General features: G+C 46.7%; 1 protein-coding gene across 1 annotated transcript; it reads left to right on the top strand.

The window, feature by feature from the left end:
• On the top strand, window positions 1-25,731 carry SSPN (sarcospan). The gene is made up of 3 exons (XM_009465086.2): window positions 1-573; window positions 13,897-13,983; window positions 19,460-25,731. The coding sequence occupies exons 1-3, from the start codon at window positions 244-246 to the stop codon at window positions 19,823-19,825; spliced, it is 783 nt and encodes a 260-aa protein (XP_009463361.2). The 5' UTR covers window positions 1-243; the 3' UTR covers window positions 19,826-25,731.
• The last annotated feature ends 286 nt before the right edge of the window (window positions 25,732-26,017 follow it).

Genomic DNA, 26,017 nt, shown 5'->3' on the forward strand with positions numbered 1-26,017 from the left:
GGCGCCTGCACGTTGGCAGTTCGCTACCCCCCTTGAATCCCCCTCTTCTCTGGGCTATATGTGGCATTTCGAAGCTCTGACAATCTGCTCCAAATGTTTTCCATATTTGTTCAGCCTCCTTGATTCAAATACCAGGAACAACTCAGCCAGCACAAAGCGAAGCTTTGGGGGGCAAAAAAACCTCACACCCCCATCAGCGCGCGCACACACACACACGCACGTGAAAACCTAAAGTTCATCGGCATGGGAAAAGAGGAGGAGAAGAAAGCCCAGCACAGCACGTCCCTGAATAACCAGAGCCAGACAGGGAAGGCACCCGAAGGGGAGAAAAGCACCGACTCGAGCAAGACGCAGGAGTCTGCGATGAAGAAGAAGAAGCAGAAGAAAACCAAGGGGGATCCCAAAACTGGCCAGGAGGAGGAATCCCACACTTGTTGTGGCTGCCGTTTCCCGCTGCTGTTTGCTTTGTTGCAGCTGGCATTAGGCATCTCTGTAACAGTGCTGGGCTTCCTTATGGCAGGCATCAGTTCTTCTCTGCTAGTCAGAGACACTCCATATTGGGCTGGGATAATTGTAAGCATAAAGTCTGTTTCTCCATAAAGTGCCTTTGCCAACATTAATGCAAGCTGCATGACGCTCCACTTTAGACTAACCAACTGCATGCACAACACCATTTGAGTTATGCTAACTATAAATATTCCTGGGATTAAATGTCTGCGTATACTTTCCCAAGGAAACTGCTCCTGCAGAATAACACGATCTTTCGTCTTCTTCCCTGAAATACCCAACAGACCTTAAATAAAATACAGGGTTACTGTTCACTAGATGTATGTATTAGCTTGTGCTTTGCAGTGAACTCCTGCCTGGTGATGCTGAAAAAAAATGTTGATTACTTACGCTGCCTTCCCTCTTTCCCCACCAAACCATAACAATCAGGTTTTAGAAGCGAGGGCATAACTCTCAACTTTTAGCCGGGTGCGTTGGTAATAGCAAGAGGAGAGAAATGGCTGTCTTTTGAGCTTCCTCGCTGTGCTGTGTTGAAGAACCGCTGTGATTTAACCCCTTTCTTGCCTGCCGATTCCCAACTTCTCCCCCACGGGAGGGAGAGACCGCACGTGGCCGTGGGGACGGGGATGGCGCTGGTGGACGGGTAACGTGGCAGGGAAAGGGAGCCCATCCCAGGGCCCGCCGGAGGCTCCCGCCAAGTCACGCGCAGTTTCGAGTGACACGCCAGTCTCGCCGCACGGGCCGGCAGGGACTGAGTAAAGGGCAGGGTCCTGCTGGGTGTAAATAGGAGGCACCACTGGTGGGGAAGCCCGGGCTGGTCCCCAGCGCCGGCTGCCCCTGCAGAGGTGGGGGTCTCGGTGCCGTGTGCAGTGTAGCCCCTCTTGGCTGTGTGCTCGGGGACTTGCAGTTTGCCTGTGGAGCGACAGGGTTGGTGATGATGAGCCTGGGATGTGTCATGGATGTAATTTAGCATGCAGGTTTCAGGAAAATGTATATTGATGTGTTAGCACTGTTTTGGGTGTTGTTAGACTGTAAGAACTCCCAGCAAATAAATAAAACGGCTATGGGACCATCTCCCATAAATGTAATTCCTTGCCAGTCAGAGGATTATCTGAACACCTGAACTGTTTGGGGTTTGCTGTATTAATCCTGCTGGGCGACCCTCCAAAGAGTGGAAGGGGCAGGGCCTGAACTCCCAAAGGAGGAGCTCCTCTTTCTTACTCATCTTGCCCTTCTTGTTTCTCATCTGACCTAAGAGGTATCTTAAGAGTTTAGCGATGTTTTGTGGGGCGAGAGCCTGCCCTTGCTCAGGAGGAGAAATTCCTCCCTGGGGTTTTTGCCGTTACAAGCCCGGGGGGAGTACGGATGATAAAACAGCAGCATGTGACATTTTGACTCCTCTTGTTTGTTTTGGGGATTCTGGAGGTCAGATTATGTCTTTTCCAGACAGCACTAGTAGTATCCCAGGTTCGAAATAGCTTTTTCACTAGAAAAAACTGGGGAAAGAGTGAGCTGGACTGAACTAGCATATGGCCAGGAATATGAGAAAAGCCATGGAAGCAGCCCCTGGCCCATGCGAATGTCATCAGTGTCCAAACAGCATCCATCTGAGACATCCACATAGGCCTGATCTCCCTCGGGGAGGCCTGAAACCCCACCAAAGTCACTACTTTCTGAAAACAGAGCTCTTATCCCTCTCATTTTTAGCAGCAGCCGCCAGCAGTACTGACATTCGGATGCTCACGTGAGGCAAAGCTCAGTTGCTTTCCGAGTTCCCACCTAAAAAAAAGGCAAAACTCACCATGCGCATTCCTGAGCTAATCCCCAACTCAAAGCAAAACTCATTTCGCAGCCACGGTGGTCGTGTTTTGCACTGACCAGCCAGCCAGGATAACCTCTGGGGGACCACATCTCCTGGGACTGTGCTGGCTGTGGGGGTCGGGACTTTGTTTTGCTTCATGTTACAGGGTGGCCGGCTGTCAGGACGACCAGTGCACCCTGTGGGCTGCAAGTAGGGGCCTGTGGGGAGGGGTTACTGTACCCACGGTTTGAGTCAGATAGTGACTCTCACCTCGGCGACTTGTGCGATGTTGAGCCACTGGCACATTCAGGTGTGGTTTTATTCCTCCCTGGCTCAAAATGGCTTTTGGTGGCCCCCTGCTTGCCCTCAGGGTGATGGCAGGGACTGTGTGCTGGGGGCACATGGCCAGGCAGGCTCCTGGGGCACCACACTGCTCTCCTGCACCCTCAGCCCAAAGCAGAACGGAAAGAGGGGTCTGACGCCAGCACAGAGGGTGGTAGAAAGGAAAACGGTGCTAGAAAGGAGAGGTGGAGGTGGCGGTGCAGCCCCAGAGCCTCCCCAGCAAGAGAGCGCGTGTGGAGCACTGGCCACGGCCAATGCACCATGAGAGTAATGCAAAGCATATATCTGAGGGGCAAAATGCAGGAGGTACAACATGATGCTGCATTTACTTTGTTGCTGTGCTGCGATATCTCCGTGGAGGTACTCAGTGCCCACTGGGACATCGGACGGAGATGGCCAGGAGCTGCTTAGCTGCAGTTTCTGGGTGTGTGGGTCACAGGGTGCTGCTGGTGAGCTGTGGCAGGGAGCGTGCTGAGGACCAACCTCCGGAGAGCTGGGGGGAAACTGGTCCGTGAAGGAGGACCCTTGGCTGGGACATCCTACGTGTGGCTGGATGTTCTATGGGCTGGCTCTTGGGCTACTGAGGGAGGCTGCATGGAGGGCATACAGGTAGGGGATGGATGGCCCATGTGCTGCTTGAGAATAAACCTTGCGGCAGAAAGTGACTTCCCGAAACCCATTTGTTCGCACAGAAATGTGCAACAGAACAGAAAGATGTGGTGTAAAATACCAGAGCATATTTGTTTTAGTAGCATCCCACTCAAGTGCTCTTTTTAAAGGACTTGATTAGTATTCAGAATCAAGAACTTAAAAAATCTATTATCGAGACCTTTTTAGCAACATTAGAGATAATGGGTGAAGCTCATTCCTAGTGTTACTCCTTTGGAATTACACCAGGGCTGGATTTGACCCCATGGCTGTTAATGCAGGATGACAGAAAAATGAAGGAAAATTGCTAATGTGTTAAATAGACTCTGATTGATTGAAAGATTTTTTCTTCTTCTTTATTAGTGGCAAAATGGTGACACCTTTACTTGCTGAAAATCAAGTGCTTTAGTGCATTACCATGAATGAAAAGGAACTTATTTAGAGAAGCAGCTAGAGTAAAATGCTACTGAGGAAAACCATGCAAGGCAGTTCAAATTAAACTGGTTCAAAGCCTGACTGTCTAGGTTTGTGAGGATACCACAGGCCAGGGATTGGGTTCGCCATCCTGTGGAATAAACGTGGCCAGCAATCTGCTGACAGGGAGCACAGGAGGCCCCCGATACCAAAGGGGTCCCCCCCGAGGGCTGCCTTGCCCCGGCCCTTCCCTCCTGCAGCTCCTGCAGAAAGAAACCATACACCTTGCATTGCATCAGAAACGTTTCACCATGAAACCCAGTTAAAACCTACTAGTTCGAAATGCATTTCATCCGAAATCCATGGGGCATTAGTCAGAAGCCAAAGGAAAGGTTTATGGACAGAAGCCACGGAGCCTACGTGATTTACCACTTCTGCTTCAGCTTCAACAACCCTGTAAAATGCCTCTGCCGCATTGCTAGGGACAAGCAAATAAATGCAATTAAAAACAGCGAGGGTGGCATTTGTTTCACCTACCTGTAGCCATTTACAGTGAAGGTGTCCAGGTCTGAAGCAGTTGCCTGGCTCCTCCATGAGACCTGTCCTGAGCACCCGAAATTGCAGGCTGGACTACCTCCTTGCTGTTTTGAAGGAGCTTGGACAAACTCTTCACAAATCCACCCAGGAGTCCAGGGCTTTATTTTTTTTTTTCTGTGTCTTGCCACTGACTTGCTGCATAGCTTTGGGCAAGTTACTTAACCTTGCTAAGACTTTGTTATTTCCCCTGTAAAGTGGGGTTAATAATGGCTATCCGTCACCCCTTGCTTTGAGATCCTTGGATGAAAAGTGTTGCAGAAGCAGTAGATATTAATGGTATCCTTTTCATTCTTTTTCATTAGCTTGTGGCCTTTTGACACCCAGAAGAAGAAACGATGTATTTCTCCTTGAAAAATCTGCTCTTAGATTATTTCCACTGTGATCAAAAGTAGAACGTATCAGAGTTTTCACAGGCAAGCTCCCTTTCAGCCCTGTTTTGCAGACTCAGGCAGTTAAGGAAGTTACAGAAATGCTCATCAGAAATTATTATCCAGGGTGTTTATTATTTCTGTCAGAATGTTATTTTAAATCCATATATATGTATGGATGTACATAAAATTGGGATTTTCAAAAAACACTTTTTTAAAAATCTGTTTCTCAAGCAGCTCAAGGCAGCAACCGTGACTCCAGCTGTCATTTATTTTATTGCAAAAATTGTCTCAAAAGATCTGCCATGGGCCGAGCCCCCAGCCCAGGAGCTCTGATGCTTCTCCCTGCTCAAGCCCTTCAGGGCCACATCTCCCCGGGTGTTTCCCCAGGCCAGAGGGTCCCTGAGCTTTACCCAAGGGGTAGCCATGCCTTGTTGCCTTTTGGCCGCACTGTTCAAGCACTGGCTTCGCTGATGTGGGGCTTTGTGGTGCAAAAGCCAGGCAGACTTTTAACTGAAAAAGCAATTTAATTATTCTTCATATACCTGGGGTCAGAAATATTTATGTCTCTTTAAGTTCTCATACCTTTTTTTTTATAGAACCTTTAAAAAAAATTAAGCCTAAACCTTCACCAAAGGAAACAAATCCTTTGCTTTGAGCAGCTCACAGACAAGGATAGGTGAGACAAACAAAAATGTCACGATGGATGGAAAACCCAGCTGTGAGGGACAGTTTGCAGGAGATGAGGGGCAAGAGCGAGTGTGTTACGTGGCAGCGTCAGGGACCGGTGCAAGACAACCCATCCATACGACAGGGCTGGCAAAGGATTCTGACTGGTTTTCATGCTTCAAAGATCTTTCGATGCTTAGTACAGTGTGGGTAGCAAACAGCCAGGACTATCTCCTGACACCGTGTATCCCTATCAGATGCTGATAGTTGAGATGTTTGTTTAATTGATGTACTTCTGCATGAGAGTCTGACTCAGGCGGTGGGTCCTGCCACCGACTCAGCACGTGCTTGCGGGCTGGTAAACCCGAGTGCCAAAATCGATAGGGCTGCCTGTAACAGGCGGTGCTGACCCAGCCTCTGCCTCTTTAGCTTGTCAGGGTCTGTGTTGCTTTGGGGCTGAAAATCCCAGGGGCTGGGATTTTCATTCTGAAAATGGGTACAGTGATAGTGGTGTGTATAACTAACTGTTAAGGAGAAGCTTTGAGAACATTGTTGTGAGATGCATGCTGGAAGGATGAAGCATTGTATACAGGTGTCTGGGGAAAAAAGGACAGTGCCGTGCTATAAAGAGATATAAATTAGAAACTGGGGTTAAGTGTGTCCTGATGATTAGCTGGGTTTGGTTAGACCTGTGCTCCTCTGGACCAGAAGGGATTTGCTGTACCTGTAGCTGTTCCTATAATGCAGATGGTTTCCCTGGCTCAGTGTAACGAAGCAATTCAAGGGCCACCACGTTGTCTCTGACAATTTCCCCACAGATGAGGCTCTGTAGATATTTCCACCTAGGAGCCTTTCTGCAGATGGTCTCTCATATGATAAAACAAGACAAACCTGTATGGGTAAGCCCCCATCAGCCTCCTTGCCTTTCTCTTTCCGGATCCCCCTGAATGTAATGTTTTTCCATGAGGCCAGACGCTCCGGCTGCATGGTGGTGGCCCTGCCAAACATCAGACAGCCGCTTTATGCGTGAGGCAACCTTTTTATCTTCCTAGAGAGGGTCAATAATTGGGAAGCATCCCCAGCTAGAGCGAGAGACAACGTATCCCCTTCCATATTGATATGGGGGATGATTGACTATTTAAAAACTCCAGAAATGTGTTCTTTTTTAAAGCCTGAAAGGAGAGAGACACTTTCTTGTTAGCCCTGGCCCCTTGCTGGTTTTTTTTGTTGTTGCTTTTGACACCTTTTCCTGCAGCAATTGTGGAGGTGGCTTTCAGTCAGGCTTTACCTCCTATACAGCCTTGCTGGGTTTTTAACTTTTACTTGTTATTAGGGAAACCGATTTCAATTTTTAATAAAAGGTGACACTTAAAAACTGGTGCCATCAAAGCAGCTAATGGAAATTATAGTCATGCAGGCATCCATTTTTTATACAAGCTAGCTTCAATTAGCCATGGGCAAACATCAAAAGGTTTGAGGGAGGACTGCCTTCAAGAAGAGTCTCCAAGTTTAGGTATTTAATTGAACCTTCTCCAAAGTATGTGAAGCTCTGGATGGTATGCAACGAGGTACGCTGCATGAAATATGCTATGGTGAGATTTCCAGGGCTTGTTTATAGCCATATATGTACGTAGCACCAGAGCTGTATTCTTCAGACCCTCTGCCATTAAATCTCATCATTTTCTAAGAGTAACTATGCATTGATGCCTGATTAACTGAAATCCATACTTTTCTTTTGATCAGGTGTAGTGTGGAAAACTTTGATGGAAAAAAAAGATGAAATGTTTTCAAAGAATGGTTTGAGAAGGTAGCTGCACACCAGAGGTCTGTGTGATAGCCGGTCAAGTGCTGATCAAGTCCTGGACACCTCTGTGTTTTAGCCCCCTGCTCCAGCTCCAGCCTCAAGGGGAAGGAGGGAGGAAATCAGAGTTCCTGGCTGGATTATGTTTGTGCAAAAAGCCTATGTAAGAGTTGGAGAGGGAGATTGTTCAAACAGGTTTTCTCAACCTAGGTAAACTCTATGACTATAGAGACGATGGCTTTCCACAGCTTCATAGTCATGGACGCATCTCAAACCGCGAGTCGGGTTCACGTAGCACTCTTAGCCGTGCTACGCTTCTCACATTGCAAATCACTTCTGGCTCTGGGAACTTTTAATTTTTTTTTTGGTTCCTTCAGGCTTTTGATCGTCCAGCACTGTATTTCTGACTTAACAGCAGTAATGGACTGCTGCTGCAGCTCCTGGCTTTGTAAGTGATGGTAGCCTTGGCAGTGCTTTGCCGTGGGAATTAAATCTCACCATAGTACAAGTGACCATTTTCACTGCGGAGCAACTGAGCTAAATAGCAAAGATTGTTACAGAAAAATATGGTTTCATTTGATTATGGATATTCTTGCAGGATTTTGATTACTTCACAGAATTTAACAGAAAGTTGTGTATGTGTCACGGTGTGTTATTGCATGGTTTGAAGGGACCTGTGGTAAAGACATCATTATTTTATTCTGTAGGTGGAGCAGGGATGGTCAGTTATCATGGGGTTTTATGGCTGTTAAGAGAATGATTTCCTAGATGATGATGGCCTTTGCCTGCAGCCACAATATACATGTTTATCATTATTATTACAGCTATTATTTCTGGAAGTAATTTATATGCAACTAGACTGTCCTTAAATCTAACGAGAAATCTATAAGGGGAAAAACCATTAAGGTTCAATATCTCTGTGTGGCAGACTGGCTTCTTTTACATGTGGTAGTGAGACCTAGGCTGACCCGAGGCTGATGAAAGTGAGCAGTGAAAGCTGCCTGTAGCACCTGCTTTCATTGGCGTTTCCTCAAACTTCATAAAGTGAATGAACATCAGCATCGCTGTCTGCAACAGCTGGTACAGATGTCTGGCGTCAGGGATGATCCTGGTTCATAATGGCAAAGCCAACGGGAACATTTTCTTTCTTGCATCAAAGCCTGCGTCCAGTGGGATTGTTAAATTTGGTGGATAACATGGCTTCTCCAAATGTGTGGAGGGGAGCTAAGCCTTGCCATATCTGATAATGCGGGTGAGCCGTCAAGCCAAGTATCACCTCTGAGGGTAAGCCAGAGACTTAAGAGATAGCTACATGAGATAATTTCTTTACCCTTGTCCCTACAAACAAAAAGATCCATAGTGTGAAGTGAGCAACTATGAAATAACTTGTCCATAATGGAAATTTCTTCCTAATTCTGCTAATAGCCGTTTTTCCCCTGAAGTTTGAGAGTTTACATTCTTATTAAAAAGGAATAGTCCACCTGTGGGTCTCAGCAGTGCCATGTGGCATTGCACTGCTTATATTTGAGACGTATTGTTCTCCAACGTGTTTGCTTTCTGCCCCTAAAGGTTGTTGCAGGAGGTTCTTGCTAACAAGCCCCCATATAGAGAACAGATGAGCTATACTATGTCTTTGTGAGTGTTTGCAGTGTTTGTCTTGTGGTGTGGCATAGACCCAAGATGCTCCTTTGAACCAGGTTTTTGCATCATCCCTTCATGTCTTGGTGCATGTTTCCAACTCTCCAGCTTTACCAGCCTCATGTGCCAGGGTTTCCAAGATGATGCTCTGGGTAGGAAGAGCTTTGCTGGAGAAAACCACCTATTCTATAGCAACCCTTGGGCTAAAATTGTAGCAATAACAAAAGAAAAACCAGTTTCACAAATATACAATGGAGAGATGCAGACAGATTTGAGCAATCTGTGGTTTTGAAATCTGTCGAAATAAAGCAAACCACATTAATATGTCAGTGTGCAAAGATAATGAATGCAAACCACAGCGGAAATTTGTACCCTACGTGTTCATATTTCCCCCAGTTCCATACATTACATAACCATCTTCATCACTACCATGGGATGTCCTTGTGCTGCTCATACACCTTGGGCTTAGTCCTTGCAGGACCAGACGCTAGTGAGCCGCCGGGAGGTGAGGATGGGGAGAGCGGCTCCCTTGCCCCGAGCCTCGTGGTCCTCACTGGGTGGCAATGTCTGTGGGCTTTGTCCAAACACCCTTCTGCATTGCCACCTGTGTTTGTTCCTGTTAGAGATGATGAGCCTGTTTTTCTCACCCGTGACACTTTTCAGAAGTGTAAGTTTAGTGGGAGGGACAGGGTGGGCTAGTGCAGGAGGATGCTGGCACTGTGCAGGGCAGGGTGTGAGCCTGTCGTGCTTCAGCGGCAGCTGGAGATCTTCAGCACAGCAAGATCGACTAAAGTAAAGCTGGTGGTGAGGGATTTTGGGTACACAAAGCTTGACATCGATCTTCTTTACTGCTTGAGTTCTGATTTTAAGATGATCAAGATATGTAAAGGCATGCTCCTTGCAAGTGCCGAATGTGCGTTGCGGTATGGTTGCAGTCTCACTGTTGAACCATCTATTTTGCAGCAGTGTGTGAGGCTCCAAGCTGTGAGAAACACCCAGTTGTGCTAGCCTCTGCGCACGTACAGGGAGAGTTGGTTTGCCAAAGTCCTGAAGAGCCAAGGACTGCACGCTAGATCTCCGTGGGTGCAGGGATCCTCCCAGGCAAGTCAACTGCGACCCACTCCTAAATATGGTTAGGATCAGGTCCCACTCCTGCTGAGATGTGTAGGATCTTAATTCATTTCTCACGACAACAAGCTCTAGCCCTCTTTGGGGTGGGGGCAACCCAGAAAATGTCTACTCCTATTTTGATTGTGGTTTAAAAAAGAAAAATTCTTAAGTCACTTGCCCAATGGAAGGAACGTCTACTGCTTCCCGCTAAAAAGAAATAGTATTGAAACTTTTCTAGAGCATAAACTTTGAAGTTTTTCAGCCAGCTCTAGTAAAGAGCTGTTTTCCCTGGATTGTGAACAGGGGCATTTCACAGGGTATGCCTTAACCAAAATTAAATCTGTACCCTTCCTAAATACATCTGTATCACATTCGGGTCTTTTTCTAGACAGTACTTTTCTAAATTTAAATTCTTTCCTTGGATAACCTGTCACGTCACTAACTATTCAGCAAAGGGTGTGTTAGTCCGTTTGGAAAATTTTGAAATATAGGATCTTGAAATAAACTTGAGTTGACATTTTTCTCAGCTTAGAAATGCATATTTCTAGATTTCCAGATAACAGTTACAAGAGCTGATCTAATTAACTGCTATTCTGCAGCTCTTATAGAATCTATTTTATTTGTATAACAAATGCATATCGATTGGTGGCAAGCAAGTGCTAAAGCAAGTTCAATTGCATTTTATGTTGTGTGCTTAGTCAATAAGGCATAGGAAATGTATGGCTCATGCTGGGATATTGCAATGGCTATTGAAGCATTAGGATGCAGGATTACCTAATGCTACTCAGCAATCAGCTTCAACAGCATCCATAACGTGCCTGCTGTAATGCAGCTGTCTTAGTCACCTAGCGGGTCCTAACGAATATTTACTGGAGGATTTTTATAGTTATTCTATTACACTTCACAGGTATAATTCAAAACTGATCTATTAATAATGTATAAAATAGAAGCATAAAGCTGTTTTCTGTATAAATGTTCCACACTTCGGATTGCACTAATGAGTGAATTTACCTTCAAAGAACCGAAATGTAAAACACATATGGGTCATAATTCTCAGCAACATTATTTTTTACCATCACTTACAAAAATACACATCTCTGGTTAAAAAAAAACAACGTTGGTATATTGTTATACAAGAAATATTTAAGCCTTCTGAAATATCCTGGCCAAGACTTGCCGGAATCCTGACCCAGTGTAATCTTTTATAAGTATCTCTCTACAAATGTGCCTCTTCAAGTATCCCTGAGTATATTATTTAAATCTCAGAGGAACTTTAGAAAGCACGTGCAGGAATGGAAATCCTTTTAAATGATAGTCTCTTTTATTGGAAGCTTTCTGAAGAGGGACGTCTCATCCTGCCGCACTGAAAGCCGGCAGGGTTTTTGCAGAAGTTGTACAAAGTGCTTGGTGGTAGGGAGAAAATTCCACCATTGGTATCTGACTCTGCCCTTGGAAATGAATGCAGCTCTGTTGGCTTTCTGTGGGAAAATGGGAATGGGACTGGGAGAGCAGGCACAGTCCCATGATGTCTCACGGGAGTAACCTGGAGGCAAATCTGGTCCTTGGTTTTCATGCAAGCGTAAATGCCCACTAGTATAGTTGAGGCAAAGCAAATTTGATTTATTGCTCATAACAAGATCCTTCAGCACCAGATCCTGAAAATACTTAGGTGAGCAGCCCCTTTCACGTGAATTTGGGGACGTAACGTTAAGCGAGTGTATTTAAGCAATTTTTTTTTAGTTCTTGCTGCAAGTTCTTTCCTTCAGCCACTACTGCCACTGGGGGCGTTTATCATTTGGATATTACTAGAGATATGATCTCCTTAAGATTTAAGTTTTATGGGCATGTTAATTGAATTAAAAGATTAATATACAGTGCAAGGGACCAAGGACATAGGCGATTAATCCTGAGAAATAAAACACGGTTGAGTCGCATAGAAGTACTATAGGGAAAAAAAAACGCCAGCACTGAAGGACCTTTGACAAGAAAGGTTGTTTTTTCCCCTGACAACCCTGTCAGCTATGGCTGTCAACAATAAAAAGAAGAAAACAAATAAATTGGAGGCCGTGTGTAAGTCATAGGACCAGAATATAAATACACATGACATGGAAAGGAGTAAATAATACTGACGCTTTCTTTAGAAATGTTCTCAGGCAATACTTCCTATTCATGTCCTGCTGAAAGGACGTGAAATAAAACTTTATGGGAAAAAGTGTTATTAATCACACAGGTTCTTGAGGGATTTGACTATCCATGTGTTGAGAGGCACTCTTCCTTTACAGGACTGCTGTCTAGTGCCTTACACCAACAATGCAGATATAAAGAAAAAATTGGTATTTTATACATCAGATCATAAAAGAAATGTGTTTAACCATTGCTGCCTAAAAGGACAGTTATGCATTTTTCACTGCAGGTCAAGCAGTCCCCTATGGAGCTGGAAATCTGGATGTGAACAGCTCTGACGTAGTGTGCAGAAAGCAGGCAGGGATGGGGCTGTGAAGGAGCCCCGCACTCCTGCAGGCATCTCCGTGGTGCAGTCCCACCCCTGAGCAAAGGCAACTCACACCCAGGTCTGGACAGAGAGAGCAAATCCCACTGCTCTGGGAAAGCAGAAAGCCTCAAATTAATGAAAAGTCTTCAAAACCCCAAGTAAAATGAAGGGCGGGGAAATATAGACTCTCACTGTTGTCACTGGGAATTTAATAGCTATCATTTATAATCAAGATGCCTCTAGCAAGGAGGCCAAAGCTTGCTCCCAGGCCTGTGTGAAGACAAGTCTTAGCACCTTTGCAAGCACACTGGCTTATCTCAGCTAAGGTCCCCACTAAGGCTCATCACACCTGGGCCTTTTTTAAAGGTGTGATATAAAGTGGCATTTAAAAAGGCGTGTGTGCCATCAGCTCACCTATTTGTCCAAGGCAACCCAAACATGCATGGATTCCTCCAAGTGTAGCTCCAGCCGCCAACAACACCCTCTCTCTCTGCGGACCCAGCCAGGACTCCTCGCATGCCCTGATCCGGCCCCAGCAGCCCCTCACCGGGTGCCTGGGGACCCGGCTCCTCTTGTCCAGGCGCGGGGGAAGCTGCCAGACAGCAGCAGTCCAGGTGCAGGGCTGCAGGTCCTGTGTCCTCCTGTGAAGTCTGCTTGCTGGTCCTCCAAAAACAAGGGAGAGGAAGGCACTTGACTGGAGTGCTCAGCACCATGGGGGGGCCGAGATAACACTACTTTATAAGAGAAATAGTGTTTATTGGGCTAGCTCCTCAGAGCAGGAGCTTCCCTCCTTACAAGGCTGGAAAATGCCTACCAGTGAATATCTGCTCCTGCAAATAAATCTCAATCTTCAGAATTAATAATAAAGACAGCTAAATGAATAATAAAGTGCATAAATACTTTTCCATTACTGTTAACCATCAGCAATTACTGCCACAGGGCTAAAATGCAGTCTCAGATTGCAGGGGAGATATCTTCTTTGGTAAGGTGTCCACTCTAGGAGAGGTTGAAAGCCTCCTCTCTAAAGTGTGCTGCTTCTTATCCAGTGGCAGCTATGGTTACTGATTACAACCTGTACTGGTGGTGTAAAAACCCTGTCAGCATCCAGTGGTATGTAGGATGGTGCTTTTGGGGCTTGCAAGCCCAACTTCATAAGCCTTCTGCTCCTTTTTGATAGTTAGTTACACGGACAAACACTCGAAACGCCTCCTGGAGGCTATTGCTGTGTCTTTGTAGATCTGATTCAAAAAGTCCCTCTGAGTAAGTTTCTTGTGCCTCGGTGTCTGTAAAGTCAAGGTTAACGCTCTTCCCTCCTCACAAGCACGTTCACACATATGAGGCTCTTACACGCGTGGCTGTAGCCCCTACTCAAATGACTTGGCTTACACACTGCTCCTTGAGTTACGGTCCTGCTAACACAGATAGGTGTTTTGGCTTGAAAAAATGATATTTTTGTGGTTTGTTTGTTTCTTTTTTAATTTTGACACATTTTAAATCTCTTCCCTTGCAGGTCTGTGTGGTGTCCTTAGTGGGATTTGTTATGCTTTGTATTTCATACCAACCTGATGAGAAGACGTGTGTGCAGTTCACAGTAAAGGTACCTTGACTTTTTTTTAATTTCTTTTTCTTCTCATATCATTAAATATAATCAGAAAAGTTGATACTTGGGATATTTTTAAGACTACATGAAAAGAAGTGAAAATGCACCTGAAATGCAAGAATGGTTTTCTGGTATTTTCCAGGCAGCTAAGGAAGAAACTGTAGCCTATAAAGGGGAAGCTTTAATAACAAATATTTCAAATCAGAGCAAGATACCTTTCTATTTGCCATGTTTTAAGAATATCAGAGAGATTCAGATCAACAAAGCTGGAATAATTTGGCAAGTGTTCAGTGAAAGATTGGGGGTTACTGATTAAGTAGAGATATTCATAGAGAGCTGGGTAAGAAGTAGGGTGGCATAAAATGGGTCCACTTAAATCAAGTTTTAATTTTTAATGTGATCTAAGAAGCATCTCAGCATCTTCCCAGCAGCTTTGCTCCTCACCATGAAATAAGAAACTGTGTGGGCACAGGCAAATTAAAAAGCATGACTGGAAATCTCCCCCTGCCCAGCTCCATGGTCGAGGAGAGAGAGGCTGTACCTGAGCACCAGCAGCTGTGTCCCAGCGCCTGGTGCCTTGTGTCAGGATCAGACATTAGTGAACATGGGAAAGCGTTAGCAAATCATGGGGACAAGCGTTCTTCCATGAAGCAAATTCCCATCTGAGCATCGCAAGAGCGGCACAGAAACCATGCACCATGCCCGCCTTGGTCCCCAAAACTGTGCTTTGCTGACACTGGTAAGCGACTAGAAAAGAAAGGCTGAGAATACTTGTTCCAGATGGGACGTTTTTATCACCATTTTTCTGGACTGTTTTTCCTTATTATTGTAATTTTCAGGGCTCTTAATATTTTGCAGACACATAATAACTGAGAAAAATACCAACGCAAGCAACACAAAATAACAGTGATTATTAACTGAGAAAGGCAGAAGGAAATCAAATGCAAGGAGCGGCTTTTAGAAACCTGGCATTCATCCTCCCTTAGAAATTAGACCCCGGTGTGTCTTTTGTGCTTCTCTCAAGCTTCTCCCGTACTTACATAAAGAAAGGGAGAAGAAGAACAATTGTTTCTGCCCTTTGATTGCCTTTACATTCTCGCCCCGTCACCTTTACACCCGCTAGTAAGCGTTATGGCTGCCCGGGGAGCTGCTGAACTGGGCGGGAACTGCCACGCCAGGCTTTTTATTGCTTGCCCTGCAGCATTAAATTGAACTTGGCATCCAAGCAGGAAGGGAGTCATCCCTCGTGGTGGGAACGGCATGTCGGGCTGGGCAGCTCAGATGTCTCTGCCACCCTTAGCGACACCACCCACCCTGGCAGGGAGGAACGCAAGCCATCGCTGCTGCAAGGAAATAAACGTTTTTAAAGTGCTCTCCAGGCAATGTAAAATGGGTTATTCCTCATCACCTGGAAGAATTAGGGTTAAAGTCTCCCTTGAAGGACTTCTGGTTCAGTCAATAGCCCATGGACTCTTGCCTACCCAAAGCACCCTCCTCCCCAAAATCCACCTTCCTGGGGTTTGCTATTGCAGCATGCCAGAAAACTCAATCATTCCGAGGCTGTTCACCTCTCCTGTCCCACGTCCCCACCGGAGCCGTTATCCCACAGTGCCTCCCTTCTGCACCAACGGCTTCTGGCTGCAGGGCACATGCCTGTTTTAAACAAAGTAGGAGCTAAGAGTCTCCTCCAAGGCTTTGATCATACAGGACTCATCTAAATCTCCAGTATCACTTCTCAGATCTTCAGATGTTAGTTAAAGTCTGTCTCTGAACAAAAAAATGAACATTAGCTACTCGGCGACAAGGCTGAGAATGCAAAATTACAATCATGAGACAAAGCTGAGCAACTTGGGTCGTTCTTTCCTCCTTGGGGGCCTGATGCTTCATCCAGCACTACGGTTGGGTTCAGCCCTATCTGCCCTGACTGTCCTCTCGGGGACTTGCTCCCCAGCCCAGGCTCTGCCCCCATGCTGGTGGCTGATGCCCACCGAGGCTGCACATGGCTGCTGAGAACCATCGTACAAGAAAATCTTAGCCAGGCTTTCCTGGAGTGCAGTAGGCACCTCGGCATCCCTTGCATATCCCAAGGGTCACTTTGGGAAGAGGACCACACACACACACAGGCCTGGGGGATTTTAGTCAACCCCCAAGGTTACCTTATGACTACCGTGCATGACTCCCTCAAGGTGGGAAATGGGAGGAGACCCATACAGTCCTCTGCTTTTCTTCCTCTCAACAGCCGCTTCTTTCATTTCACACTTGCATGAGGCCTGGATCCTGTTAAAGAAGGAGGTGTTAAAACTGCTTTCGGCAGAAGTCTCTTCCTGAGACTACTGCGGGTATCCGCAGCACCCTGTGCATCCATGAAAAAGGGAGACCACCACCCAAAGGGAGGGCGGCTTTGCTCTTTGGGGGGACAACGGTGAGTCCCAGGTTGAATTTCTGCCCCTGCCCCATCTCTGTGTCTGCAGGAAGCATGCCCTGCAGTACGGCAAAGCAACATGCCCAGCTGTTTCCTGTGTATTTAGACATGGTGCTTAGGGACATGGTTTAGTGGTGGACTTGGCAGTGATAAGTTAATGGTTGGACTCGATGATCTTAAAGGTCTTTTTCAGCCTAAATGATTCCATGATTCTATTTGAAAGAGAAGATCCTCTCCCTTGGCAAAAAAAAACAAAAACCAAACAACCACGACATAGGAAAATTTTGAGACCTCCTGTGGGCTTCCTGGGCTATCTGCTAATACTTGACAGATCACTCACCGTGGTCCTCATCATGGCATCTCCCATGGTAGCGTGACACCCTCTACTCCTACCCACCCAGCCCCAGCAGCCCACGCCACGACACACACTGCAGTTCCTGTTCCCTGCACGGGCTCATGCCTGAGCCACCATTGCATTCAGAAGGGGTCCCCTGCATCCATGTCTGCAAACCCTTCTGGTTTCACCTCTGATAACTATGAGAAGCCTTTTCCATGAGAAACTCAATCCATCTTAGGTTATTTATTTTCTTTTTGGCACGGAGCAAAACTATTGCCAGTAAATATTGCTAAAATGTTTCTTCTTCATATGAGGAACCCAAAGGAGGATGAGCTGCCATGGTTTGACCTCACCGTATGCTGTCTCTCCCCGCTTCCCTTTTCTCCTTCTATTTAAACAGCAATCGCAGTGCCTATCTCTGAGTCTGTTAAAAAACAGTTTTCCAGTGGCAAGTTCTGATTCCTGGGCAGAGCTCGCTACACAGTTGTATTTGCGATGTTGAAGTTGCCTCCAGGTCTGGCATGTGATTAATCTGCTGATGGGATCTCAGCACTCGCTGTCTTGTGCTCCCTCACAGGCAGTATTTGCATTTGCCTCACCTTTGATATTTGGAAATGTGTTCACTTTCAGCGGCTCGCAGAGAGATTCCTCTGCAAACATCTTGTGAGAATAATAAGCTATTTGGAAATTGCCCTATGTCCCCACGCATCTCTGCTCGCCTCTGAGGACTGCTGTAAGAGCTGCCCATGTATTTGGTGTGTTTCAAAGGGATTCTGAGATTTCCTTGCCTTTAGGTACAGAACAGGCAAATGCTTGCTTACTGTACCTGGAGTGCAGTAGTTTAGGCTGTGGATTTAATGCTATTTTGTACTGACTTTGGATAGAAATTGGCAGCTAAATAAAATACCTGCCAGGGAGAATCAGGCACACTGTGTAGTCTTGGCTTAATATCTCATTTATTAGGGGGGCCTGATTCTGTCTCCTGCTGGTCTGAATCCAGGGACTTCCAGCCAGTCTGCTAGGACTTCTGCATCGCAGAAAAACTTCGGTCCATCAGAGAAGAGGAACGGTCATCAGTGTTTGTCCATTTTCCATTTTCCCCATCAAACACACTTGCACCATCTTTTAAAGTAATGCCACAGGCCTACAAATTACCACATCTTTGTTTGCAGGGGGTCCATCAGTCAGTAGCGCTCCCTTCTGTGTGCTTTATATGAGGAGGTGTCCCCATTTTCCAACTTCACCTTTCCCATGGACCTTTACCTTGAAAGCTGCGGGGGTAAAGTAATTGCATTTAATAAGAGCCACCCTCATTTTGAAGCTGTCCTTGGTTTAAGGCTGCAGGGGAAGTCATTAAATTTAATAGTAGCCAAGTCCTGAAAACGAAGGTCTTGCTGTAAGAATTCAGTGATATGGGGGAGAAAATGTATATAGTGCTTTAAGATCTGCAATAAGCCCAAATATTTTTTTTCAAGCTGGCAACTGAATAGGAAGATTGATTCAGACTGTAGATATAAGACAAATACACCAAGAGTGTGAATTTTATCAAGACATACATACTTGGAGTTTCAAGGTCATAAAAAACGCTTTTATATTGATAGTTTGCTTGTGGTATTGAGGTTAAGAGAGAGAGAGAGAGAAAGAAAGAAGCTGCTGTTTAAAATAACAGATTCCCGACCATGCCATGTGTCTGACAGAAAAGATGCCAAGAAAAAGAAATGTTTTTACAGTGCTGAACAGAACCAAAAATGCTATTTTGGCTAAACACAGAATATTATTTTAATATACATTCACACATATCTTGTATGCAGCACGGCAACTGCCAGTTGCAGCTACCAAACGCACGTGAAGTCCATATGCTCTGCTATCCAAAGGTCTCAGGTGCAACCCGGAGTGACAAAGGCTCTGAATCGCTGCCGGTTCCCATGCGTTTGCGGGGGTGGACTCTGCACAGCTACCCTTGATAAAAGCCACCCTATTTTAAAGCTGCCACTGGTGCAAGGAGTAGGGGAGTGACAAAACGGACCCTTGTCCTTCTCACACCACAGCAGGGGCAGCATGGGGAAATGAAAGGCGCTCTCTGCTCTTTCATGCCTTTGAAAGACTTCTCCACTTTTATAGGGCAAGTTTTGGAAGGGGATTGATCACTGTCTGATTTGCAAGTATAAATCCGATCTGTTTGGGCATGCAAACCAAGAGCCGGGAATAACACATGATCAAAGTTTCAAAAACACCTACTTCTCAGCACAGCCTGGGATAATATGTCAGCCCAAGCCTCGGTCTGCTCAGCTCTGTTTCAAGGCGACTGCACTCATTTATCTCAGCTGACGACTGTAAGTCTAGCCAACACAGGTACAACGGTAGAGGAAGATGCTCCCTCCCTCTCTATAAAGCTTCTGGCTGTATAGAGACACAGATTTCTTGGTGCTCTTATCAGGTCTCAAAATTGCAAGGCAATACTCATGGAAAATATGCAAGGCAGAACTACTAGTTCTTGAGATGACCTGCTGAACTAGGCATTACCCGGGAGTTACAGCCGTCTTGCAATTTTCAAAGCGCACAGTGTCCAGATAGTCCATTGAACGTGCGCATTCCCTGTGAAGTACATGTGCATGCATTCGTTCTGTGTTCCTAACTCTCTGCATAGCTGGAAAAAGAGTAGTTTTTACTTTTTTTTTCCTTCTTTTCCTTTTTTTTTTTTTTCTTTCTTTCAGCTGATGTATTTTCTCCTGAGTGCCCTGGGTCTGGTTGCCTGTGTTTTGGCAGTGGCTTTTGCTGCACACCATTATTTGCAGATGACAAAATTTACCTGCGATACCATCCTCGAGTCCTGCCAGTGCAAACTGGACACGACAGACCCCCTCGGTAGGACCTTCGTCTACCAGGACGCGGCTGACTGCGGCAGCCTCACCAGCATGCTCAACCTGTACTTACTTCTGCAGATGGTTCTCAATCTGATTGCAGCCCTGGTGTGTCTGTCGGCATGCTTCGTGATGTGGAAACACAGATACCAGGTCTTTTATGTGGGCGTTCGGTTCTACCCTTTAACTGCTACTGGAGGCCAGCAACAGAAAGTATAGGGTCTGAGCTGGCAGGGGGTTGTAGCTGGGGAATGGAAAATGTCAGCATGCTGCCACCATAGACACCACGGATGGATGAGTGTTTATAAGGTTTTTGACAAGGAAAAACATTCACACAGGTTTAATGAATATATTTTTCAAGCATTTTAAGAGCATTTCATATGGCTGCTCTTGCAGAAGGTCCCTTGTGAGACTATCTAGAGGTCATAAAGTCCTAAAGATGCAGCTGTACAAATACTCACCAAAGAGGATCTTTAATAGCCATAGACAAAATGAGAGCTTAAAAAATCATTGGGAACGCATCTGCAGGGCTACAGCAGTTAAGAAATAAGGTCCATTTCCCTCGCTAGTAGGTATCTGTTCTTGCCTTCCAAGAAGTTACACCAGTTTCTACCAGATAAGGATCTGGTCCAAACTGCTTAATTATAATTATGCTGATCACGCTTAAGGAATATATTGTGTCTTGGATGCTCTGCTCCACGCTAACCTGATGGGGATTTACCATACAGAAAAGTAATAAGGGAGGTCAAGACCTCTTCAAACACAGGCTGAGACCAACGGCAAAGTGAATATATTGATGACTGCCATATAAAATATACATAAGACTTTTCAGAGTGACTAATGATATAGGTGACCTAATCCAATTACTAATAAACAACAGTATGAGTGGGTTGCCTAATGGTGATTCGCTGGGCCCTGCTTGAGACCCCAGACAGATTTCTGAAGTATGAGCGCTCAGCACTTTGTAAGAAAAGATCAATTTAAGAAACCTTGAGTTGCGCTCCTAAAGTGGAGCACCCTAAATCACTAGTCACGTTGAAAACTATGTTGACATTGCTGTAATTGCAGGCTCCCAAACGCGGCATCTGGCCAGTTCCACCAATTATACTCCAAGCACAAAAGGCCAAGTGCATTTTTGGTGTAACTCCTCTGAAGACAATCAGCCTTAAACACCAGCAGTGGAGTTGGGCCAACAGCCCTGAAAGATATATCCCTGCAACAATGAATGTTTTTAAAATGGGGTGGAGGGAGGGAAGCGGGAAGAGACTGCCAGTCTCCCAAAGACATCGTTTATAATAATGAGGGCAAGAGAATAATGATTTCTTAATAAGCGGCATAGAATAACAAGCCACATTCAAACGGTGCTTTTTCACCCTGAAAGTGTGGCTCTAGAAGTGCTTTATGTCTTATTAGCCTTATTCCAAGCCTTATACTGAGACAAGTATGTTGGTTTGTCCCTCGAACTGTCATTTCCACTTGCACAGCACAGACTTCTAAATGTAGGAGCGATTCTGAAGCAGCAGCATTTTGCACTGCCTGCTGATAGATGTGCGAGGGTGAGGCAGCTGGTGCTCACGCCCTGCCTTGACCAGGGATTTCCCGATCCCCGCCAGAGCAAGGGTGTTTCTGAGGTGGGGTGGAGCAATCACATGCCAGAAAAACTGTGCCACAATCATTAGTAAGGAGGAAGCAAATAAAATTTCTGTAAGGCTTTAAAGAAGCAAAAACTTTCTTTTTTCTGCAGCAAAAATAGCCTCCGGGGATTCAAAAACCCAGTCAGGCAAAAGCTAGTTGTCTAAGTAGCTCTAATCCTACCCCAAAACTGTCTTCCATATGGTGATCACACGCCATCCCAGGGCTAGAACAGCGCACCTCCAGGGTCAGAAGATCACAACATAGTTAAGTCTCCCGTGGACCACCTAGAGCACTGCTCGGTGTATGTACTCAAGTTTTTGTCATGGAAAGTCCTTCTAGAGTAGACATAGCATCACCAAGGTGCTCTCTGCCAAGCTGCAAGGTGAGGAGCTTCAGAAAATGAAGGTTTTTGAGACCAGCTTCCAAACGGCCTTTTTTTACACACCTAAAAATAACACTAGTAAGCATGGCTGCGGGGCACATTTGCAAAGGTGCCTGTTCGCTTGCGTACATGTCGCCACCCATCTGAAGTCCTAAGCCTGGCTCCCAGGCACGCTCGGAGCAAGCTGAGACAGCAGTGGAGTGTGCGGGCGGGCGGGTTGGCAATGTAAGACCCGGCCGCCAGCATCCACAGAGCCGTCTCTGTGGTGGCAGGCACCAGCCCGTCTCCCCCAGCTCTGGCGAAGCGTGCTGCAAGCAGCGCTCGTGGACCTGTGCCAGGGCCAGCCTCCCGTATGAGATGGGTATCTCGGGGTGCCTCTCACCTCCTGCTTGTACTCAGATGTTGGTTTGTCCCCCATCCCTCGCACAACTCCAGCTGTGCTCTCTGCAGAAGCGTCGGGCAGAGGATATACCTGCCTCCCACCTATGACCCTTGCTGCGTTCGCTCCTCCCTCCGGCCGAAAATGTGGGCTCTCCTTTCTACAAAGAAGATAACAAGAAGCGGGAAAGGGATAGAGGGGAGGCTGAACAACAGCTGAGCTTTGGGCCTTCCTCCCGCCCTTGCCACCAGGCGCTGTGCCCCGATAGCTGGCGAAGCAAGAGGAAGGCTCTGCTGGCAGAGCAGGGCATGCTTCCCACCCTGCCCTTTCCCAAATGTCCTTGTTGTTCAGAAGATAACTTGGTCTGGAGCACTCTAGCTTAGGCTGTGCTGCGTGCAGGCTGGCAACAGCGAGCTGTTGTGGGAGACGGCTGGCCAGCCCCAGCCGAGCGGCATTTCCACCAGAGCTGGGCTTTTGTCTCCTTAATCCTTTGACCTCCGTCTCACCCACATGTTTTCACTCCCTGTCTCCCATCACCTCCCAGGCACTGGGCTCCCAGAGGCCAGTCCCTGTTAGATGAGGCTGGGCTCACATTGCCTGGCCTCTGCCTACTCACACCTGGGCTCAAATTTACTGGGACTCCTCTACAGCACAAAAGACGTGGCGGTGATGAAAACACAGTTGCTGCAAATGCCTTCAGTGTGGCAATGGAGAAGAGAAGGGATCTGGATAAGAGAGCCTGCTCTGCTGAGCAAGCTGTGCACCCCATAACAGCGCACCCTCCGCTTCGAGCCACCGCCGCTGAGTTCGGTTCCCTAATCAGCGCGTTGCAGCTTAACCCTTTGCTCCAGAAGAAAGCAATATTCATCATATATTCTGTTGGTATTTTAATGCTTAATGAATAAATATGGGGCATTTTGATCTAGCAAAGACTAACTTCTGTATTTCCTCTTTATATATCTCAAGAGCATAAAATCAAAACAGGAGAGGTGGGGACATGGACACGGTAGCATTTGGAACCGGTTTCCCCCTGGGTATAGTTTTACAACATGTATTTTGGTTGGATCAAGAATTTTGGAAAGTACTAATTAAAGGATTTTCACCTACCACAACATATTCAGACAGCTCCCAGCCTTTTCCCGGTGTCAGAGTCCACACAGACTGCACCAGGAGAAAGACTGGGACTAAAAGGCTCAGAAAGGACAGAGGTGTTGAAGAAAAAACCACTTTTTTTAAGTCCTGGAAATTTATTCTCTGGGTGAATTCCACAGAAAGGGGTAGGATTAAACTTCTATGGACACACAGAATTTGCAAAGGGCTTGATGTAATTTACTCTCAGAAACCCAGGTGAGATTCTCATTTGCACCCTGGCCACTTTACACTGTTTTCCCAGTGTAAAGGGGTTGTAAAGACAGCATCAATCATTTTTACACCTACTTTATGGCCATTTTACACAGTTAAAAGGGCCCTTTGTGTAAATGAGAACTCAAGCCCTAGAGAATTTAATAGAGAGGAGATCCTTTCTATAGACTGTGCTAGACCCTCTAATAGGGTCTATTCCTGGGATATAACTCTCCGCTGGATTTTATAGCTTGTCTTAAAGATCATCGGGCTCGATTAAATTCAGTTCTGCAAAACTTTTCCAAAGGCCATAACCCCCGTGACATGCCTGCTCCTCCACCTCGAGCACACGCAGACAGTGATGGTGGTGCCTGGATAACTGCTTGTTTTTTAAAAGGAGAAGCAGCAGCTACCACTTTCCTCTGGCTCTGAGGCATTTTGATGTTATGCTATGCAAATACTGGAGCGACAATAACGGCAACGAAAAGGGAACCGAGACGTGGTGCCTTACACGGAGACAAAATGTCACATCCTCAACCCCACCAGGCACCGAGGTGGCACCCGCTCCTGACGGCAGGTCTGCACTGTGCGCCCCTCTCCCTCCCCTGCTGCTGCTGGAAGGACAGGGGCCAGTGGGCGAAGGGGAAGCACCGCCGGGGCTCTCACCAGCCCACTCCTCCCGCCACTGACTTCACGTGACGGCCATCTGTGCCTTGCTGGCCCGGCCGTCTCTGCGTGGGCACCACTTGGAGCTTTGCCTAAAAAACAGCTCCGTGCAAGAGCGCTGGAAACTGTAATCAACTCACAGGACTATTTTTTTTTTTTTTCACGCTACCAGCCAGTGCAATATTTGCTTTGGGGGCCTTTTGAAACAGAAAGCATGCTGCTAGCGTGTGAGAGAAGCCGCAGTTCAGATCCTCTATATTTAGAAAGCCAGGATGTCATACCTCCTCTTGAAATTTTCATAGTCCCCTGCACCCCACCCACCCACACACATACACATGCTTGCGTCTGGAAAATGTTTTTCAGTCTTAGCAAAGGGTGTTGGCTTAGGGGGATTCAAGGGAGGTGCAGAGGAACAACAGCAGCTCAGTCCCGGGCGCGAAGCTCGAAGCCTCCTTAAGGCACCGGGTGGCATGGCAGGCAGTGGGCACCCACCGCTCCCCGCCTGGCCCAGGCGGCTGAAGTTGAGGATCTCTCCCGTTGTCAGCCTGTAACATAAATCCCAAGGCAGGGCCAAGTTTTTCTGAGACGTATGGAAGCCCTCTGCCGTGTCACGTCAGGCAGCACTGTTACCCTCAGCCGACAACATCCTCCTGAGCGCATTTTTTGGTGGCCACGCATGGACTGTAGCACCTGTAGCAAGGGCTCCAAGAAGATGCATTTTGGTGTTAGTTCATCTCAGGTCTCTACAGTTTGTCTCCCAAGGGTTTCTGCTTTCTGCTCTGCTGCTGCCTCCTGTAATCACTAATCATTAGCATTTATCCTCTGTTAAATTGGCTCTGTAGTCAAATACTATAAACAATTGCATCTAGAAAGATCGGGGTACATTTTTCTTTTGGTTTTGGTACCTGATTTCCATGCCTTTGTCCAAGCAAACAGTTGAAACACTCATCTGAACTTCAAACTTGTTTGGGGTTCTGGGTATTTCTTTTTTCTTTTTTTTTTTAAAGAAGATATGGGCAATGCGTATTTCATTTGTTACCATAATGCCTTCCCACACCACAAAGATCATCTTCGCATTAGAGCGTAGCCATTAAGGCCCACTTACAGTCACTGACTGCAGAAGAGAGCATGGAGCCGAGACCCACCAAAGCTCACAAATGACTCCCCGCTTCACCTGGGTGCACCCAGGTATTTCTGCCTGGCACAGGCATCTGAGAGCCAGCCGCCAAACGCAAGCGGGAGCTCAACCTGAGCCGGGAGAATAATCTGCAGAGGGTGATTTGAATACACACCTCTCCTTCAGTCAGATGTATTATGAATGACAAGCGCTGAGCTGACCTGAAGTTATGGGAGCTATAGAGACTGACACCGATTAAGGGAGCACTCGGCCTTAAGAGCTCTGATTGTCCTGGAAATTAGATATTTGAGCAAGGCAGGTTTTTAACCCCATTTCACTCTCTGTGGCTGTGTGGTGGTGAATGGAGTCAAATCCAGTTGGCAGCCGGTCACGAGTGGTGTTCCCCAGGGCTCAGTGTTGGGGCCGGTCCTGTTCAACATCTTCATTGATGATCTGGATGAGGGGATTGAGGGCACCCTCAGTAAGTTTGCAGATGACACCAAGCTGGGTGGAAGTGTCGATCTGCTGGAGGGCAGGAAGGCCCTACAGAGGGACCTGGACAGGCTGGATCGTTGGGCGGGGGCCAACTGTATGAGGTTCAACAAGGCTCAGTGTCGGGTCCTGCACTTGGGTCACAACAACCCCATGCAACGCTACAGGCTGGGGGAGGAGTGGCTGGAGAGCTGCCTGGCGGAAAAGGACCTGGGGGTGTTGGTTGACAGCCACCTGAACATGAGCCAGCAGTGTGCCCAGGTGGCCAAGAAGGCCAATAGCATCCTGGCTTGTATCAGGAATAGTGTGGCCAGCAGGACCAGGGAGGTGATAGTGCCCCTGTACTCGGCACTGGTGAGGCTGCACCTCGAGTCCTGTGTTCGGTTTTGGGCCCCTCAC

Source organism: Nipponia nippon, unplaced genomic scaffold (assembly GCF_047370975.1).
Source record: "Nipponia nippon isolate SJK-2023a ecotype South Korea unplaced genomic scaffold, ASM4737097v1 scaffold_3, whole genome shotgun sequence".
NCBI lineage: Eukaryota > Metazoa > Chordata > Aves > Pelecaniformes > Threskiornithidae > Nipponia > Nipponia nippon.